Raw genomic sequence first — 21,738 nt, forward strand, 5'->3', positions numbered from 1 at the left:
TCCGTGGTCCAAGGAGTGACTGGACTTCATCAACTAGAATGTGGCTGAGCCATGAATTGCTAGAAATCACAGTTGCTACAATGCAGGGACTTTGCCCCAAACATGCAAAAACATTGGTGTTAGCTATTTTGTACGGAGATACACACGAGACTTTGCTCCGTATGTAAATAGCATTTTAGATAATTTTTTCATCACTGAGTGTTGTGTCACTGTTTTCCTAGTGAATGGCTTTTGGCTGAAGAGAAATAATAATACTACCCAATTGTTAACCAGTTAGGCCCACTGGAGACACACACAGACACACACAGTTTTCAGGGACAACCTGGGAACAAAGTTCTGTTTAAATCCATAAATTGGTCAAACCAACAACAAACCAAAACACAAGTAGTGCCACTGGCAAAATGAACCACGATTTAGAGTCAAACGAAGATTTATTAGTGTAAAGCAACACACCATAAAAACACTGCTTTTTGTCCCATTAAATCGCAAAACTTCTTCAGACAAGTTACTTCAATAGGAAACATGTTTAAATAGTACGCGTAAAAACAATACAGACCTATGATTGGATACAACCTCTAGCTCCTCCTTCAGTTCAAATCACTAAATGTTCAAATGCCAATATAAACTATTAACCAATGACACAGGGTTGAGGGCGAAATTACTAGTTGAACCTAGAATTGTCTATAGAAGAGGTGCCAACCTCAAGCAGATTTTGGAAGGGGACAACAAATTGTTTACTACCAGAAAGGGCATGTTTAAATGCAACATGTGTAGATTTTGTAAATTCATGGAAACCGGTTCCTCCTCCACATTAAGTGGTAGAAAATAGGACATCAATTACAAAATTGATTGCCATACGAAACAGGTAGTTTATTTAGCCAAGTGCAGTTACTGTCCCGTATTCTATATCAGCAAGACCGATAGGAAATGACGGGAACGCGTTTATGAACACCAATATTGCATATGTAAAAATAAATATGAAAACGCCTTGGCTAAACATATTAGGGATCATCCCCACCATGAGTTTAAATTTAAGGGGATAGATTTGGTACCTACCAATGTGAGAGGAGGTCCAGATTCATTGTTTTTAGAAAAATTAGAATGAATTTGGCAGCTCCGTTTGGATGCTTGCCATTACCTAGGTCTAAATGACCTTTTATCTGTTTTATGTATTTTGAAATTGAAGAGTCTGGCTAGGTAGTTTGTGTTACGAGGTGTATGTAAACACCTATAATATTATCAGTATCACGTTTATTATTATTGTAAATATAAATGGTTTTACATTTTTTAAACTATTTTTGCACATAAAATGATGTGTTTTTAACATAGTTTATATTGGCATTTGAACGTTTAGTGATTTGAACTGAAGGAGGAGCTAGAGGTTGTATCCAGTCATAGGTCTGTACTGTTTTTACACGTACTATTTAAACGTGTTTCCTATTGAAATAACTTGTCTGAAGAAGTTTCATGATTTAATGGGACGAAAAGCAGTGTTTTTATGGTGTGTTGCTTTACAAATCTTCATTTGATTCTAAACCGTAACAAAATTTTGTTAATTGACTTGCTGAAGGTCACACAACAGGCAAATAAGGGCCGAGGGGATCAAATCAGTACCACAGGAACTACAGCTCACAGCATTAAACCTCTGGGCCAACTGCCAGAATTTTAAAAGGGGGTAGATTTTCACTATTTCCCCTTTATTAAAAGTTGTTGTGCACGCAATTTGAATGATGCTGTGCAGTTAGAAAATCTGCCAGTTTTAGAATATCCAGGTATGTGCATTTGTTTTGGTGAGGTTGCACAGCTTTCTGTAAGCAACTTAATTAGGAGAGGTTTTTAAAGTACTCCATGAAACCCATGAGGGACTTCTATGAGGTTCTCTACCTTGAGTGCTTAAGAGATGGTCATGCATCACAAGGAGGGTTTTTTTTGTGTACATGGAATGTTACAAAGGATCCTTGTTTGTAATGGCGTATAAGAAGGTTTTCTGTAGTTATTACTCTGTTCATAGTGCCATGTCTTTGTTGTCAGGTGAGTGTCTTTTCCCTGGTACCGTTACTCCTGGCTGAATGAGAACATTTAATGCAAACGACACCACTGGTCCATTTTTCATATTGTATGTAGAATTTAAATTATTTTGTTTTTTTCATTGCAACCAATTCATAGTTGCATGTATGCTTGGGCTGACTGAAGTTGTCATAGGTCAACATTTGATTTCAGTCAATTATGCAAAGTTTGTTTTAATTTGTAGTAATGGTGGGGGGGAGCTGCAGTTTTCAAAATGTATTGCTGTAAGACGCTATACTTTCAAAAAAGTAGAAATTATTTCTGTAGGTTCTCAGGAGCTTTTATGACACACCAATCGGACAGAGTGTTAAAAGGTTAATAGAACGAAGGAAAATATGTACAGGAAGCAATGTAAATTATAAGCAGTAATCAGATTTTCTTTCTTTGATCCTTTTTCCTGTTTATTCAGTGGAAAACTTTCAAAGCAATTATTCTCAAAACTGCAGGACAGCTTGGCATGAAACTGTTACAAGCTGTAGCCTCTCCCCCCACTCCCTCTGAATCCTCCACGTTAGTGGCACTGTCTTCTCCCCAAAATGAAATGCAGCAAAAGATTTACTTGCACACTGTTAGTTCTGCTGTTTGGCAGTGTCAGTCCATGGAACTTTTTTGTTATATAAACAAGCTTATGTACTCCAGCAGAAAAACATGAATTTCATTATGTTTAAGAGATCATAGATGCTTTTAAGGTGGATTGTATTGAAGCATATTTTACTCTGTAAATTATAGAAAGTGATTTCTTAAAGCTAAACTGTATAATTAACTAAGGTAGCTTTTACAGTGAGGAAACCAAGCCAAAGATCATATCATAGTTCCTTAAACAGGAACCAATTAAATTAAGATAGAAGGGTAGAAAGAGTTCAACAGTGAACATTTTAAGTTATGTTTCATTGAGAAATTTTAAAATACAGAGCAGAGCAAAGGCACTGTGGATTTTAAGTTGTTTGGTAACTTTTTTGTGAGGGAGTTGACAATAGCTGTACTGCATTTCTGAAGGAGTAGGCTAATTCGATAAAGCAGCATTGTACATAACCATGCTGTTTAAACATCCGCTGCCAAAAATTTGTAACGCATTTTCTTTTGAGGTAAAACTGTTCCTGAGTAAACTGATGTGGTAATAGACAGAGCCAAGGTCTGTGCTCTCAAGTTCTGTCTCTGAAATGTAAGATTCCATTGGACTGCCTGCAGCAATAAGCATACAAACCACTACCTGCTTTTGTCTGAGATTGGTACAGCTCTACCTGCTTTTAATAAAGTTTAATGAACCAATATCTTACCTTACCATTGATGCCAACAGAATGATCTTTTAGATGTTGTTTTACATAATACATTTAACATAGTGTTCATAATTCATTTAATGATCCATATCAACCTTTGAGCCATATCCAAAAACCAGCTCAGAACATTATCATTCCCTGGCACCGTTGACGAAAAATGTATCGAGGTTGCATGCTTTACAAGTCAGGGTTGCCACCAGCTGCATATTTAATAAAAAAACAGAGACCTCAGATGGCTTAAATGGCTGCAGCCATGTGTTTATTGCCATTTACTCAAATAGAAGCCAATTATTATGAGATGTGCACAAGGCAGGAATGTCAGGGAGGCCATTTTATTTCTTTCATAGCATTCCCTAACCTACAGGACAACAGACAGCACGTCGATGATGTGACGATGATGATGTCACGTCTGATTCAACATACCCATATCAGCTTTTTCATTTCATAATTCATCTGGGCCGCCTTACAATCTGCCAAGGAGCCATTGCCGGGCTGGTAAGTCCCCTGGCAACAATCCCTTGGGGCTGTCTGGCCTGTGGAAGGTCCAGCTGAAGAGTCCTGTGACCCCCCCCCCATTTACCTTGGCCTCCCTTACCTTTCCTGTCTTCCGCCACAGAAGGGAGGGATATTCCTCCCTTCCGCCAGCACATCTCAACCTATCCTAAGTGAATGCCCTTCAAAGCTAAACCAGCTTGCAATTCCTTATAAAAAAAATCCCTATACCTTCTTCAGATAAATGAACCCCATCTTTATCATACCTGTCTGGCGACCAGACCCGAACGCCAGGGTGAGGAATGTACAAACCGTTAATGTCCCTTAACACCTTATCCATAGCATTATTAATTCTCCTTCTCATTCTCTCCATGGCTTTAATGGACCTAGCCCCCTTCCATCTCCACAGCTTTAATGGACCTAGCCCCCCTCCATCACCACAGCTTTAATGGACATAGCCCCCCTCCATTTCTTTCTCTGTACCACTTCTGACCAGCAGATAATAGCTTGTGGCCAGCATTCATGCATGCAATATACCTCTTGTACCATCAAACCAATTAGCTCTTTTATTGGATGTTGACAAATATCATTACCCCCTAGGTGCAATAAAATGGCAGTAGGAGATTTATCCCTTGTAGTACTGCCTTGAGATGGTGCCATCATATTCCTGATACTCCAAACCAAATTGCTTTGCAAGAAGCTTGTTTTCCTCCTTGGAAGGAGAAGCCCCGCCTGCCCTGGACAAAGCGATGGAGTCTCCGAATGAAAGAATGACCCACTATTCAGATGCATTTCCGATCCAAAGATGTGAGAGCTAAAATACAAAGGACAAAAGTTAAAGCCATTCACACCTTACATAGCCTTTATAAGCACTGGACTTCCACCTGCCCATCCTCATAATGTCGGTCTGTGAAGCTCCCATTGCATGTGCATATGAGGCTGCACCTATTCGAAAGGAATGTAATGTATATTTATCTGAGTCTAGGCTACTCAACTTGATTGCCTCCTTTAAAACTGCTCTCACCTGATAGTGTGTCAGAGGTTCACCTTGTTGATGACACAAGAATGGACCATCTGACCTACCCCTATAGTTGCGGTACTCTAGTAGTATTTTAGTCAAGTCCCATTCTAAACCCTTTGGGGTAACCACTCTTACCCACTGACCTTTGCCTTCTTGATCCATTTTGGATTTAGCCACATAAACCCAAGTGTCCTCCCCAAGCAAATGTACATGTGTCAGTGGTAACACTGTCCACTGACCTTTCTTCTTGTTTGGCTGAATAATTTCAGACCATCTAAATGCCCCACAAAAAGCCAGACCTAAATAATGCTACCTTGTAAGAAGAAAAAAACAAACATTTGAAACCACAAGCCACAGTTTATGTAACACCGCTGGACCTATGGGGTACCTCTTATCAGGCCTCTTGGGGTGTTTGTTTTCCCCCAGCCCTTAAACATTGACCGTACTTAAAATGTGTTAGCTAAATCCTTCAAACCCCAAGACTGATGAAACCAATTCAAAGCTGACAATGTGCTTCTCGCCCTTCCAAAAGTCCAACCTTTTTCTTTCATTCTCAAAATGTAAGCCCTGACTTGGTAAGGTGGAATTGGCCATACTTGTTCCCAGCCTCTGGATAATCTGGTCTGCAAGAACTGCTGTATGCATTTATTGTACCTTACCCTTGTCTTTCCACTGAGGGCATTACACATTAGCCACCATTCTCGTCTGCCCATAAAGCCCATATATTATCTGGCACTCGAACCGGAGAAGAATTCCCATTTGGAGCCAACAACCGGAACCAAAACCACTGCAAACGAGAAAGGGAATCCATTAATGAGTTATCGATGCCTGGAATGTGTTGTGCCTTCACTGTGAGATTTAGTGTTAAGCAAAATATCTCATCACCCTGCCCACCACTCCCCCCTCCCCCAGCTGATTATTGACTATGTGTGCTACGCTATTGTTGTCAGAGCAAAGCAAGCCTCTTGGGTGTTTGTTTCCACCATCCCTTAAATATTGTCCGTACTTGAAATGTGTTAGCTAAATCCTTCAAACCCACAACCTGATGAAACCAATTTGAGGCTGACAGTGTGCTTCTTGCCCTTCTCAAAGTCCATCCTCTTTCTTTCATTGCCAAAATGTAGGCCCTGATTTGGTAAGGTGGAATTGGCCATTCTTGTTTCCAGCCTCTGGATAAGCTGGTCTGCAAAAAGTGCTGTATGCATTTATTGTACCTTACCCTTGTCCTTCCGCTGAGGCATTACACATTACTTTTCACTTGAGTCGGCCATGCTGCACTGCACCATTGATCTTGAAATTAACCCCCAAAGCCAATTTCCCTTGCTGCATCTGTAAACACTGAAGTGGTAGTTGGTTGTCTCTCTCCTGCCAAATTGCTGTCCCATTGTAATCTGATAAGAAAATCAGCCACACCTAAATCCTCCTTCATGCCCTGTGAGGCCCTAATCCAGTGGTGTGGCTTTGCGCACCCAGACTTTTTAGCAGCCAAAAGCCTCATAAATGAACACCCCACAGGGATCACTTTGCATGCACAGTTCATCAGCCCTACTAATTATTGGTCCTGTGTACTCCTTAAAGGGATGTGGCATGCAAAAGTTTATTCTGGGGGGCTGAGAGATGAAATATGCCCTGGCCGTGCAGTTTGTTTTCCGGATGCCATCCACTGATGCCTAAATTTACATTGTAATTGATTCCAGTAATGGCTAGGTGAGTTAACTTACCGAAATTAAGTATACATACATATATATGTACATACATACATACTTATAAACACAAAGCTATATAATATATGCATACATATATAAATACACATACAGAAATATCCATACATATATGTACACATATTACGCCCATGCCATATTCATACCTATATCTATACATATATATTGCAAATATATTATACATGTACATATACCCATATATACACCTCCTTACTTACACACACACGCGCGCATATATATATATATATATATATCTATACACATCCATATATATATATATATATATATATATATATATATATATATATATATATATATACACACACGTGTATATATATCTATACACCTATGCAAATACACACACACACACATATATGCGTACACACACACCCACATGCACTTTTATATAAATGCTCCTTGTATTTAGATGCAGCATTTGGGTTTGCTTGTCTACATATCTGCTACCATACACACTGAAATTTCATTTATTTGTTTTAACCACGTTTGTTCATGCAAACATTTATTCATCTGGTTGCTCATAAAAAAGTGAGGGAAGGTCATCAGAGTGTATATAGTCCTGACCCGTCTTCTTGAATATCTCCAAATAGGTATCTGCAAAATAATGCAAAATGATTCAAAAATGCTGGCAATCTATCTTAACACACTGTTACTGAGTGGCAATTTACTACACAACAAGCTAAACCATATAACCTGCGTGATGGCACTGCATAACACCACCATGTAAACTACCACAGCCAGCACCCAAAGTGAATTCTAGCGTGACTTTTTTTTTTTTTTTAATACTCAGAACATGCCCACCGTCACAGCATCTATGGTCCTCTAACAACTTTCTAAGTAAATTTCATTAATGCTTACAAATGTGTTTGGTTATGCCCAGAATTCTTAACCAAGGAGTTGAAAGGAATGCTGCGACCTCTACCCGATGACAGAGGGCCTTCTGGCCATCACCATAGAGTATTGTTATTATTATCATCATTGGTGTGTTATTAATATTATTTTGTTATTAAACAGATTGGAGTGTTAATATTTTTATTAACTTTATTTTATCTTATTTTTATTATTAACATCTTCACATGCCTCCAGATTTCTAAGCAATTCTGGAGTACTCAAAGTTATCTTTTACCTCTTTCTACCGGGCTAAGCTATATTGTTTGTATTGCTGAATTCTTCCCACCCAACTGATGTGGATATCTAAAGGCAAGACCGTGCATTTGCACATCTGTCAACTTACAAAAATATGTGAGCTAACAAAGTGACTGTAAGGAAGTTTTGCAACTCAAGGGCCTTTACAGTGCCCCAAAATTAGTAAGGTTTTACTAAGGCTTTAAAGCATTCCTCCCAAGAACTGTAAGTGGAATGCCATAAAACTTCCCCATCTTTCCCTTTACAGCCATGGGTTAAGATATTAGCTGCTAAAATAAAACTTTTGCCCATTTAGGAATTATCCTGCTTTCTCAAACAGGAAAATGCTTTAAATATGTTTTGTGTTCCACTAAGCTACTTTGCAGTGATAACTAAAAAACCCAACTAAATATTGCCAACAAATGAAAGCTTTGACCTCATATGAAATATTTCAGCCTTTCCTGAAGGAATTCTGTGCACTGGCCCATTACCCCCCCCCCCTCTGTGCACTGCCCCATTACCTCCCCCTCCGTGCACTGACCCATTACCTTCCCCCCTCTGTGCACTGCCCCATTACCTCCCCCTCCGTGCACTGACCCATTACCTTCCCCCCTCTGTGCACTGCCCCATTACCCCCTCTGTGCACTGGCCCATTACCTCCCCACACCTTTCTGCCCTTCTTCTTGTTCTACTTCCTTAAAGCAAGTAACACCACTAAAATTGGAATGGTTACAATATTCTGCTACTTAGCCCCAGAATCCCAGCCAACCAACTGCTCTTTACTCCACCAAGGTTTAGTAATGTGTTAGCAGGTAAAATACACAACAAATATATCCACAGGGTTATCAAACGTATGCATTGGCTTTGCGGTCCTGAACAAAAGAGTTTCCCCTTTTTGCCAAACCTTTCTATCCACAATTACCCAATGTATTCATTTATAAATGGCTAATGGCTGTAAGTTCCGTAAGACCTAGATTAACTTTAATGACCCACTCAGCTGAATTATTTATTATTATTTTTAGTATTAATTTCATTTTATTTGCTAAGAAATTGACCAGAAATGATTTACTTGAATTAAGTACAAGTTAGTGAACCAAACATGATTTATAGTTTCATAGTTTCATAGTAGTGTACTAGGCTATCTGCCCGGGGGCATTTATAAGCCTAGCCAACAGTGATGTGGCTTTACACCACCCCATACTATATAGTTGCGCCTCTCTAGTAGTGACACATGTGGGACCCCATTATTTAGTAAACTATACCTCTGTCTAGTAGTGACACTGAGGTGATTCCCGGGGTAAACTTGCGATCTCCCATCCATGCATCGAGATTTTTCTTGAACAGTGCCAATGAAGGGCTCTGTCTCACATGAACAGGGATTTTGTTCCAGAGTATGGGTAACCTCTGTGTTATGAATCTATCCCTCCAGCATGTCCTATTCAAATTTGTGCAGAGGTTGAAATCTTTAGCTCGTGGTGGTTCTGGTGGATTTGGATTTTTTGAGATGGAGCATGTCCATCAATTCCTGGTTGGACATGGCCCTGTATGTTAGGCACAAATCACCTCTGAGCAGGCGGTATGCTACTGAATAGAGCTGGAGTTTCTTTAATCTAGCTGGATAAGGCACATGTTTGAGACCTATGATCCTCTTGGTGAGGTACTTCTGGGGTCTCTCCAGTTGCTGCATGTGCCGGGTGAGATACATCCCAAATGGAGCATTATATTCAATCATGGGCCTGACAAGGGAGGAATATAGAGGTACAATGACCTCCTTTGATCTGGATGAGAATCCCTTCATGATGAGATGGGCAAGGTAGAATGTCTTTCTGACCACTTTGGCAACATGGTTGTCAAAGGAGAGGTCACTCGACTTGAGTCCCCAGGTCTCTGATTACTTCTTCCGATTAAGTGGGTTATTGTCTACGTGATAATTTGTGGGTACTTTGTTTTTCCCAAAGAGGATGACTATACATTTTGGCGTTAAGTTTGAGGCCATGATTCCGCACCAGTTGTCCGTTTCAGTGAGACCTTTCTGTAGGATGTGTGTGTCAGCTGGTGAATCAACTATGGCACCCAGTTTGCAGTCATCTGCAAACTTTGTCAGCCATAATCCTTCCATATTTGCTTTCACATCTGAGAAGTAAATGCCGAATAGGAGTGGACCCAAGACTGAGCCCTGTGGGACACCACTTGTGACTGGTTTTGAGTCTGACATGGCTCCAGCAATTTTAACCTTATGGGTTCTGTTTTTAGCCAGTTTGCTACCCATCTTGTGACATATGGATTTACATTTAGGCTGCTGAGCTTGTCAATGATGCCAGAGTGTGGTATCGTGTCAAAGGCCTTAGCCAAGTCCAAGTAGGCAGTGTGGACAGCCTTGCCCTCATCGATGGCACTAGTGACTGTCTCAAGAAGTCAACCAGGTTTAAGAGGCAGGATCTGCCTTTTACAACCAACTGTGTGGGATCAAGGGTCTGCAGATCCCAATGTCGCCATTTATGAGTTCCATGATGATTCTTTCCATAGCCTTACAGACCAGGCTGGTCAAACTTATGGGCGGTAGTTACCAGGGTCAGTAGAATTTCCCCTTTGTGGAGTGGGACCACTGTTGCTGTGCCAGTGTTCAGGTACATATCCTGTAGTGAGGCTATGATTGAATAGAGTTCTTAGGGGCGGGTCTAGTTCATCTTGAAGTTCACGTAACTCGCAACCGGGATACCATCGGGTCCCATAGATGCTGTGTTTTTGCCTTGTTGAGTGCTGATTTCACCTGTGTGTCTGTGATGACAGGTAGGTTACATTCTGCAGGATAATTACTTCATCTTAAGTGTGTGAGGGAGGGGAGAAATTTGCACTGAACCTATCTGCCAGAATGTTGGCAATGTCAGTAGGGTCAGTGAATTTTTTGTCATTGTGTACTAGCTCAGAGCATATCTGAGAATTTCCTCCCAAGGTTCTGACATAATTGAAGAAGGCCTTGTGATTGTCTTTGGTATCCTTGGCAATCTTTTTCTCAAAGTTTGCTTTAGATGTTTTTATGAGAGAACGTAGTTTTTTACTTGTGCTGATCAGGGAAGCCTTTCCCTTGTGGGATTTGGCTTTGTCCTGCAGTAGCTTCTTTCTTTTGTTGTACAGTTTGTTTATAGCCGGGGTCCACCAAACCGGACGTTTTCCCTTGGTGGAGAGGGTCTTGGTTTTAGTTGGGATTGCTTGATCCATGCATTCTTGGAGATGTCCGTAGAAGGCTTTTGTGAAGGATTCAGCATTTTGGGATGTGGTTTCCATAAACCCAGTAGGCTTAAAGGATATCATTTCTGACTTGAGGAGCACAAAGTCAGCTTTTGAAAAGTTTTTCACTGTAGTCTTTTGTTCTGGGGGGGGGTGGGATATGTACATCCAACGTGATCAGTTTATGATCAGATCTTACTAGTGAGGAGTTTATATCCGATTAGGAGCATTTGGACCCCATGTTTGTGATAATCAGGTCAAGTATATTATCTCTCCTTGTAGGAGAAGTGACCAGTTGCTCCATAGCATTTGAGTTTATGAATTCCAGGAATCTTTGGGCTAGGGTGTTAGGGCTAGAATAGTGGGCCCAGTCTATGTTAGTAGTTGAAGTCACCCAATATGATGGTGTTTGGTGTGACATTCATATCCTCCAGTGTTTTCAGGAATGCTTGATGGGATTCCTGGGATTGGGAGGGAGTTCTATAACATGCACCAGTTGTATGGCAGTTTTGCCTATGGTGAGTAAAACTTGTATGGTTTCTGATGCTTCATGGGTAGCCACCTCAATCGAGAGGTGTAGGTGTCCTTTATGAAAATGGACACTCCCCTCCCTTTGTGGTTCGGCCTGGAACTTGAGGTCAAACGCATGATATGAGGTATAGCCTGGTAGCTGGAGTGTCTCAGGAGCCTTGAACCAGGTTTCGGTTACTGCACAGACATCGATGTTCTCCATACTGAGAAGTGCTTCGAGTGCCTGCATCTTGAGATTTAGACTTCTGGCATTGAGCAGCATTACCCTTTAATTTTTTTCCATTTTGTTTTATGGAGGTTGATTTGTCCTTTGAGCATTGCCTAAAAAGGCACTATGGGGTGGCAAGAGCCTTGGCCAGTATCCGGAAGCCCAGTGGTGACAGGTGCAAGCCATCCTTTGCGAAGCAACGTGGCTTGTCCAGCATATCATCCCAGGCTGACAGACATTGGATCCCCTAGAATGACACCAGTGATTAAGCCAATTGTTAAAACTGATCATTTTGTCTTTGTACTGAGGCATCATTCTTGGTGAAGGCAGGATGCTGCTCAGGGTCAGGGTCATACCAGTCTGGGCTACATAATCGAGAGAGCTCCTCAATGTCTCTTTTCATGTAGTCCAGGGAGGTACGCCTCAGGTCATTCACACCCGCATGGACAATGACTGAACTCATACTTGTACTTGCTTTGGAGTGACCTGAGTGCGTGTGTAATGTGGCGGATCCTAGCCCCCGATAGGCAGCTCACCAAGCACCCTCTCCTTATTCAGCCTGGTAAGTGGAACATCGGGTGTGTCTGACTATAGAGTCACCTATTACTAATGTCTCTGGTATAGTATTTTGCCTTAGGGGCTGTGGATTGTGCGCGACACACCTGTTGCTTGAGGTATGTGTTGCTGTTCTGATTCCTGCCTGTTTCGGGTAACAGCTTTAGCTCTTATTTTTATTAAGCTTTTTTTTTTTTTTTAAGATAAATGGAGGAGATTTTTTTATTTTGGGTACAACAAAAGGACTTTGATGTTTCTAAACCTAATTTAAGTGTTGCACTTCAATGCTTACTGGAGTTATTGGACAAGGTTTGTCCTTCTCCTCTATAAAGGTTCATGCCTGTAATTTCTGCTCATTATGACTGTGACCCACCATTATTTTCTCAGCCTTTGTTTAGGCAATTCCTTAGAGGGAGCCAAAGAATATAAGACCCCATTAGAGCTCTACTCCTGCTTGGGATCTCTGTTTTGTGTTGGAAACTCCTCCTACAACCTTTTTGAATACAGCATCAGCAGAGTTGAAATATTTATCATGGAGAGAGACTGCTGCTTTTTTGTTGCAGTATTTACCTCTGCGAGAAGGGTTTCTGAATTACAGGCCCTTAAGGCAGTTGAGCCTTCTTAATTTTCCACAAGGACAGGGTGTCTTTTCATTACTAACCCTTAGTTTATGCCTAAAAGTGGTTTCCTAGTGTGGCTTTAAAGCAAACTATTCATTTACCTGCACTTTTTTATACAAACCCCAAAATAAAGGGGAAAGGATTTTTGCACTTTGGATACTCACTTGAACAGTTGCGATATTTGAAGGCAAATTCAGGGGTTCAGAACAGTCTCAACTTCAGTTGTTTGTTCTTTTTGCTTTTGGGTTCTCAGGGAACCAAAACCCTGTTTCAAAACAAAACTATTTCCTAGAGTGATTAGGTTTTGTATTGCTTTCTGTTATTCCCCATCATGGTAGGAGATTCCCAGCTGGGATTAGGCCCAGCCTCCCATTCCACTAGGGCTACACCACTTCTACAGCTTTTTAAAGGGGGTGTCTACTAAAGATATTTTGGAAGCAACTACTTGGAGTTCAGTGCATACTTTCTCACAAGCATTACCACCTTCCACTGCACTCTAAATCTAGGAGCTGGATTTGCCACTGCTATTTTACAGGGCATTTTGGCGAGCCTAATGCTTTATAGTTTTGCCATCCTCCCTTACCTCTGCCTTTTGGGATTCTACCCTTATGGGACTGCAGCAATGTGAGATAAGAGAACATAGTACGTTTTGTACCTACCGTGAAAATGTAGATGTTGAAGATCCACATTACTGCAGTCAATCTCCCTCCTTCCCCTCTGTTGTTGAAGATTGGTGGTGTAGTTTGTGTTGTACATATTATGCATATGGTTGAATTACGGGTGGTTGGTTAGTTTTACTGGTTTTGGCTTTGTACTTTCTTGTGGGGCAACTGACATCTGGGAGGCAGAAAAGACTGAGGAAATGGCGTGGGTCATAAGCACTTTTGTACCTGGCGTCCTGATGGTCAGTGTTAAAGCGCCTTGACCGGCGTCAAGCCTTATAATTTGGTATTGACGGAGCCGAGGGACAGCCCGGACGCTACCATATGTAAGGACTGCAGCAATGTGGATCTTGAACACCTACATTTTATGGTGGTGCAAAACTGTACTTTTATTGTTTCACTAAGCTACTTTGCAGTGATAACTAAAAAGCCAACTAAATATTATATGCCAACAAATTAAAGCTTTGACCTCATATGAAATATTTCAGCCCTTTCCCTGGAAGAATTCTGTGCACTGGCCCATTATCTGTACTGCCCCATTACCTCCCCCTCTGTACACCTTGTTACCTCCCCCACTCTGTGCACTTTGGCCCATTACCTCCCACACCTTTCTACCCTTCTTCTTGTTCTACTTCCTTAAAGCAAGTAACACCACTAAGAAGTGGAATGGTTACAATGTTCTGCCAGCCCAAGTCAGCCAAGCTAGCTACTCTTTACTCCACCCAAGGTTTAGTAATGTATTTGTAGATAAAATACACAACAAATGCATCCACAGGGTTATCAAACATAAGCATTGGCTTTGCGGTCCCTGAACAAAGAGTATTCACCAGAGTCGACCAAAATGCTACTTTTAAGTGCAGATACTTTAGAATTCAGCAGATAGACACAAAAACAGTTATATCTTATTAAATGAAAGCCAGAAAGGACAATGCAGATAAAAAAAGCCAAAAATACTTAAATCAGGAAAGTGGTCGCTTTTTCAGTTCTCTGTTGCCAGGACCCCTCTGCAGGACCACGTGGAGCTCTGCTTGGGTATATAGCCAAAAACAACGCCCTGAGGCGGATTTTTATACAGGGAACTTGAAAAGAGCTAGAAATGGTCCAAGGCAACCAATGAATTACAGCTCAAGTGCTGAGGTCACTTCCCCCAGGGACAGATAGGCTGTTCAAGGCTCCCCACTCCCACTGGTGAGCTCAGAAACTTCCTTCTATCCAAGTAAGGCAATGGCCAACACAGGAACTACACACAGCCCAGAATACAGCAAAGCCTGTATACTGGTCTTAACTAGTCGAGCAAAGGCGGGAAAACAAGGAGTATTTTTTTTTGTTTTTTGTTTTTTTTTAGAAAAGAACACAGAAATGCAGTTAGGCAAACAGTAAAATCGATTTACACAGGCTAGCACACTTTAGTGAGCAGCCTCAGCAATTAAATTAGCAAAAAAACAGTATTATTCGACCAGAGTCGACCAAAATGCTACTTTTAAGTGCAGATACTTTAGAATTCAGCAGATAGACACAAAAACAGTTATATCTTATTAAATGAAAGCCAGAGAGGACAATGCAGATAAAAAAAGCCAAAAAATACTTAAATCAGGAAAGTGGTCACTTCTTTCAGTTCTCTGTTGCCAGGACCCCTCTGCAGGACCACGTGGAGCTCCATGTCGTATTAAGCAGGCCCCAACTCACTAGCCTTGCCATGTGATTCTTCACTGACCCCAGACATCTAATTAATTGCAGGTCACAACTATTGTTTGCTAGATTGCTAAGAAAAACTATTTCAGCTTTTGCTAAAGCCTTTTGCTTCTCTTCCCTAAACCCCAGGCCACACTTAAGGCATGTGTGCCTTTATTTCATGCCTTAAGTGAGCCTTAATCCCATAGTAGACCCTACTTGAAGTATTAAATTAAACCTATTCTGTCATTTAAATTTAGTCTGATACATTCAAGTACATATTTTGCCCTCTAGCCTGTTTGTAACCTAATCTCCAGGCATTTCAAAAATATAACTGATTTGAATTACAAGATTACACAAACTAAAGCCATTACATCAAACAGTAACTTAAACAAACTGCCTACATGCTCTTAAACCAAAATGTCTGTAAACATCAACAATAACATAACTAGCCTTTTCTTGGATACAAAATTATTGTCCCATGTAAATAAAATAGTTTAAGGCAAACAGCCCTTTAGTGCCCTCAACTATTTCTGATCCTGTCCAAAAGCTCTGCCTTGTGACTACTTTCCAGCCTCATCTCCCAGACCCTGCCATGTGGCTACCTATAGGCCTCAGCTCACAGGCCAGGCCCCAAGTGGCTGCCAGCAGGCCTCAGTTACCAGTCCTTGTCATGTGGCTACCTGCAGGCCTCAGTTTCCAGTCTTTGCCATGTGGCTAACTGCAGGCTTCAGTTCCCAGGCCCTGCCATGTAGCTAATTGCATGCCTCAGTTCCTAGGCCCTGCCCTGTGGCTAACTGCAGGCCTCAGCTGCTTGCAACTAAACCTCAACCATATCACCCCACTGTGTATAATTTGTTTTTATATAACTTGTACAACACTCACCGTGTCTCATGTATAACCCCAGGCCTTCCAAGGGGCATGTGCCCTAGTTATTTCTCTTTTTTAACTATGCTTTGATTCAGTCAGTGCAAATCCTTGGTTAAATACTTATAAAACCCTTCTGGTGTTCTAATTTTTACTTGAAACCTTACAAGTACAACTTTAGTTCCTATCCTTGCTTGTAGCATCGAAATACAGGCCTGCAAAACAAAATCCAATTATAACACACCAAATCAATTCAACATTACCCCTAATTATCTGCTGAAAAACTGTTTGCATGCAGTACAGTACAGGCTAACACAGAAGGTCTTTGGCTAACGAAGTTCGCAGATGACTGCAAACTAGGAGTCATAATCAAAACTCCTAACGATGTGGACATCCTACAAAAGGGCCTCACTGAGACAGATGCCTGGTGTCAAAACAATGGCCTCAAGCTCAATGCCAAAAAGTGCATTGTCATCCCCTTTGGTAAAAACTCTGTACCCATGAACTACAACATAGGCGGTAGTATACTTAACATCGAAAGTGTGATAAGAGACCTTGGGACACAGGTGGACAGTAGTCTCTCCTTTGATAATCACATCGCCACAGTAGTCAGGAAATCCTTCTACATGTTACACCTCATCACAAAAGGTTTCTCATCCAGAAAAAGAGGTCATTGTTCCCCTCTACTCATCACTCATTAGACCCATTATAGAGTACAATCCCCTTTTGGTATGTACCTCAAAAGACATCTCCAACAACTGAAAAGGACGCAGAAATACCTCACAAAGAGGATTACTGGCCTCAAACAGATGCCCTACGCTGACCGTCTCAAAAATCTCCAGCTTTACTCCGTCGCATATCGCCTACTCAGAGGTGATCTCTGCCTAACATACAAAGCTATGTCAAACCTAGAGCTGTTGGACATGCTCCACTTAAAGAAATCCCATTCCCCCCGAGCTACACGGACCTAAACCTTGTCACCACAATAAACAGAACATGCCAGAGGGATAGATTCCTGTCCCAGAGACTACCCATACTCTGGAATAAACTACCTATCTATATCAAACAAAGCTCCTCATTAGCACTCTTCAAGAAAAATTTTGATGATTGGATGGGAAATAGGAAATTCACCCCGGGGATCACCTCTGTGGCTCTGCTCGACAGTGGCACAGGAAAATAATTTTCTTGGGTGGCAAAAGCCAGGGTACATTTTTGGCTGGGCTTGTATAGGCCCCAGGGCCGATAGCCTAGTACCTACCTATGAACCTATGCCTTTAAGCATAATACCCTAAGCTCCCTACACTACTAACTAAACATAGTACAGATTATACAGCTAAATGCCACTAAAGCCTGTGATTAAATCAAAAAACAAACAAAAGGCCCCGACCTTGTTCTTAGATCACCCACGTAGTTCAAATACAAACCAGTAATCCACAGATAAGCTGATTAGACAAGCTGCCAAGGTAAGGTTGAAATACTGATTTGCTTTGTTCCCAGCCTTTTTAACCCTTCCCCTGGACAGCCCAGCCCACCTCAGCCCTCCTACCTATCCTGACCCTACCTGTTCTCCACCTCCCCCCACTGAAACCTGAGTCCGAGCTGACCTGCCTCAGACAAATGACGGCTTGCTGCGATTGGCTTGCCAGCCATTGTTTATACATTACCACTTGCTTTCCCAACACTTACACTGCATGAGATCACTTTTCAGTACCACCATCTTTTTTCATCTTATTCTTAGTTCTCTTTCTGCCTCACTAACTGCCGTCTCTCCTTGCTGGATAGTTTTAAGTCTCTGAACTGACTCCCAGCAGTTCTAAACTCCTTTGTGTGTGACTGAAGGATGCACTCCTTCAGTATGTCTTATTGCTGTATAGGCATGGTAAGTATCTTACTGTTGCCTGATTAATGACCATATTTGTACAGCACAAATGGCTCCGTGTTTATTTGCATTGCTCTTTGACTCTTTTTACATGCCTGAAAGCCTGCCTTTGTACATGGACTAACATTCTTGTATTTTTGTACTGCATTACCTTATTGTAACATTTATTGTTTTGTCCAAAAGAGTAAAAAACAACTGCACAGCTGAGATGAAGTTGTCACACCAGTACACAAAGAATAGACTGCACAGCTGGGTTGAGGACAACACGAAAGCGCTTACTAGCACTGAGAGCAATGCAACAGCTCTTACTAATTATAATAAAAGCTGTTTGGTTTATTTTACTTAGCCATGTTTGTTGTCACTCAATTTTTATCCTGGATCTATTGTTTTGTGTTGTGTGCTGTGGAGCTTTACCACTAAGCCACTCCTGAAAATGCAAGCAAACAGTTCACGTACTTTACTGCAGTGGGGCTGGATGACTTTAAAGATGCACACTTCCATGGGAATTCCGTCTGCTCCATTGGAATTCTGAAGGGACCACTTCTGTTTACCATCTTATAAATGAGTGTACTTGCTTTATTGCAGGTGCCGTCTTTCTGAGCTTAGAGAGAAGGGAGAAAGTTGAGCTTCCTGTCTTAACATTTTCCCCCTTGTCACTGAGTTTCTGCAACATCTGAGGGAGCACATACGGAGACCGGGGGCAGAATCGACATTAGTTTTTTTTCTTTTGTTAATTAATACTGTTTTGTAAAGTGCTTACAGTATTTTTTACATTTGGATATAGTTGTGATGTTTTGCATCTTGTTAGCACAGACATTTGATAATAATTCCCATTCTTGGTGCACAAATATATGAGTGCACTACATTTGTGTAGCAGATCCTGCAAAGTTGTGAACGTCAGCAGATCATTTCTCAAATTGGCATACCTTTTTCTGTCTGAATGATTGCTAATGTCTTTGTGGTGGGGTTGGTGATCATTAAAAACATTCTAAAAATAAAGCATTACATTGATTTTTCTCCTACATTATGCTTTCAGGAGATACAATGCCTTTATTTTTTTTCAAGTATGTGTGCTACTGAGCATGGGCAGTACTCTCTAGCTATTCGATGTAATGTGAGGTGTCAGCTTTCATATGTGTAGAAGTTCAGAGGTTTTAATAAGCACTTAATTTACCATAGCATGCAGAAACTCTAACTAGATCAGATCCCCTTGTAAGCAGTGATGGACATCTGTGTGTCTGCCTGTCGCTAGCACTAGTTCTACCGTGGTTACCGCGAGAGGACAGATCAGAAGTACTGATTATAGTCCTCGTCCACTGATGTGAGTACAGTTCTGGCTACTGTCATTAAATTCTACATGTAATTAGACATGCGACATGGCAAGTAAGTCTCCATGGATAATGATAATAGAGAAGACATATGGAGTAAGTATTTTGTACTTAAATTGTAAAATTGGAAACATGTATGGGGAACATTGTTACTCTTCTGTAAATAGACACAGTAAAAGGAAACCGCAACAGATTGTTAGGAAATTACACTGAATGTAATACATAGCATCTGAAACATTTTCTTTTATTTATTTTAGTATTGGATGCATGTTTTGTCACAATATATAAAGTTAAAATGCATTTTAAGTAGGAAGTGTCCTGGTATGAATGTTAGATGTAACATACTATATCTTGCATAACCTGCCTCCTCCCGTAGTCTCTCAGTTTTATCCAGTGGGGTGTGCATACGAATACAGGCAGCATTGTAAATTTAACTGGGGTGACTGACTTGCACACCTAACTGATTTTATTTTCTTTCTTTCTGGCAGATGCATGGACACTGATCTTTGGTGACCCAACTAAGTTTGGTCTGGGTTTATTCTCGATTATGTTTGACATCATATTTATGATACAGCACTACTGCCTGTATAGGCACTCAAAGCATGGGTATGAGCAATGTGATGGAGTCTGGTGAAAAGCTGAAAATAAATGCACTTAAATCATGCACTTGGAAATGGACATCTGCCCTGTTTATGACCCAAACTGTATGGTACTAGCCTTACCACATGCAGGCACAGGTCTGTTGGTTCTTTACTGCTGACAGTTTTGCACTAGTCTTCAAAAAGTAGCACTTGAAGGGAACCAAAAATTATACTTAACAGAAGAACAAAGCAACTGCAGTTCATAATTGTAAGTCTCTGTGCACTTTAATCTTATTTTTACAGATGTACTTCAATTAGTATAATGATATTTGAAAAAAAATTAAAAAGAAGGACTTATCTGCTCCTTGGACAAGATTTTTTGCCACCTTACTTCTTCCTTGACTACATATAAATTGTTACTTGGCAGTCCTTGTGAAGAGAACTATCATCTGTTTTTATTTCTGATATACATGACTGTACTTGTTCACACATTTTGCAGCCCCTATCCCTTCTGTTACAGGTTTACTTGTCCATCAGCAGTAAACTCTATTGACATCAAAGGCCAGTACCAAAGACCAGCAAGATACCTTGGATGTACTGAAACAAGACATGTACTTCACCAGTAAAGCTAACATATTCCATAAGGTGAATACTGGACTGCCAATTATGCAGGAAAACGAGCCTGCTCACCAAACATTTTAGCTGTATCCAAAAGGAATTCATGGCCTTTTAGAATATAATTCTGAGGATGACTTCACAATATTGTACAATGATGTTACATACAAGAATAGCCTTGTGTAGTCCACAAAGTCTTTATACATTAGGACACTGTGGTATAAAAAGATTTTGTATACATTAGGACACTGTGGTATAAAAAGATTTTGTTGTTTTGAGGGTTTTTTTATTTTTTTTTTGGGGGGGGGGGTGCAGAACTTAATTAATTTGCTCCATTTCAAACATGGGAAACAAAACTAAAAATATGATCTTCAGTCCTGAGACAGATGTAATTGGAACAGATTCAGTTAATCAGCCACAGGTATTGATCCTGAATAAGCAAGAGTCTTCATTTTATTAAGCAGATAGTTAGAATTGTGCTAGATCTGTACCATTTCCCCCCTTGTGTTACTACAGTTTTCCTACCCAGAATAAAGTTTTTCTTTGAGGAAGGGAATAGAATGCATTATTCCACAGGAAAACTTGTTGAACATTTAAGTTTCTTCTGTCCACTAATGGCATGTTGCTTTTTTTCTTTTAAAGGAAGACTCCTCTTGTGTTTTAATACCCGTTAAGTAATCTTGCTTTGCTGTTCCCTTTGGTATTTAGACCTGAGCAAGATGAGTGCAGCTAGAGTTGGTACAGACTCGAGTGTCATTACAGGTAAAAAGAACAATAGCTGACAAAGGGCATGACCACAGCACCTAATGTTCTAGCCCCAGTGCAAGGGTTTGGAAGTCTGTTCTGCATATGCATACATCTTAAAATTAAACTACGATCATCTGTCACAATCTTTTCTGCCTCTAAAATGGCTGTAATTTTGTTATAGTTACCTCGAGTAACTTCTGTCATCAGATACCTCCAGAAAACAGTCTGTGAAACACAGTCCTCACCTTTCTCCAGTTAATCCTGCAGACAGATTCAAGGGCTCACAACTGGTTTATGAATATCCACGACTTGAAAAAGTAACCCATTTGGTGCTTTTTCTGCTTCATAAAAATACAGGACCTGTGAAGCAACTCCCTGATTGCAGGAATAAGTTCATCTACTTATTTAACAGATTGTTATAGCAAACATGTTTAATATTTATTCAGTTGACCTATAACTGCTGACTTTAACAGAGCTGCAGGAATAGTCATTCCCCTTGGGGTAGACCTTTTCTGACACCTTTTT

The 21,738-nt window shown here is 40.7% G+C and overlaps 1 protein-coding gene across 1 annotated transcript in view; it reads left to right on the plus strand.

Annotated features, from left to right (window-relative positions):
• Positions 1 to 21,013, plus strand: part of CTNS (cystinosin, lysosomal cystine transporter) — a 391,269-nt gene extending 370,256 nt beyond the window's left edge. The window contains exon 11 of the mRNA XM_044090703.1: positions 19,759 to 21,013. Coding sequence (XP_043946638.1) covers positions 19,759 to 19,904 — 146 coding nt within the window. The 3' untranslated portion in view covers positions 19,905 to 21,013. The remainder of the gene's footprint in view (positions 1 to 19,758) is intronic.
• The last annotated feature ends 725 nt before the right edge of the window (positions 21,014 to 21,738 follow it).

The sequence above is a fragment of the Protopterus annectens genome, chromosome 13.part0 (assembly GCF_019279795.1).
Source record: "Protopterus annectens isolate FY-2018-M chromosome 13.part0, PAN1.0, whole genome shotgun sequence".
Classification (NCBI taxonomy): domain Eukaryota; kingdom Metazoa; phylum Chordata; order Ceratodontiformes; family Protopteridae; genus Protopterus; species Protopterus annectens.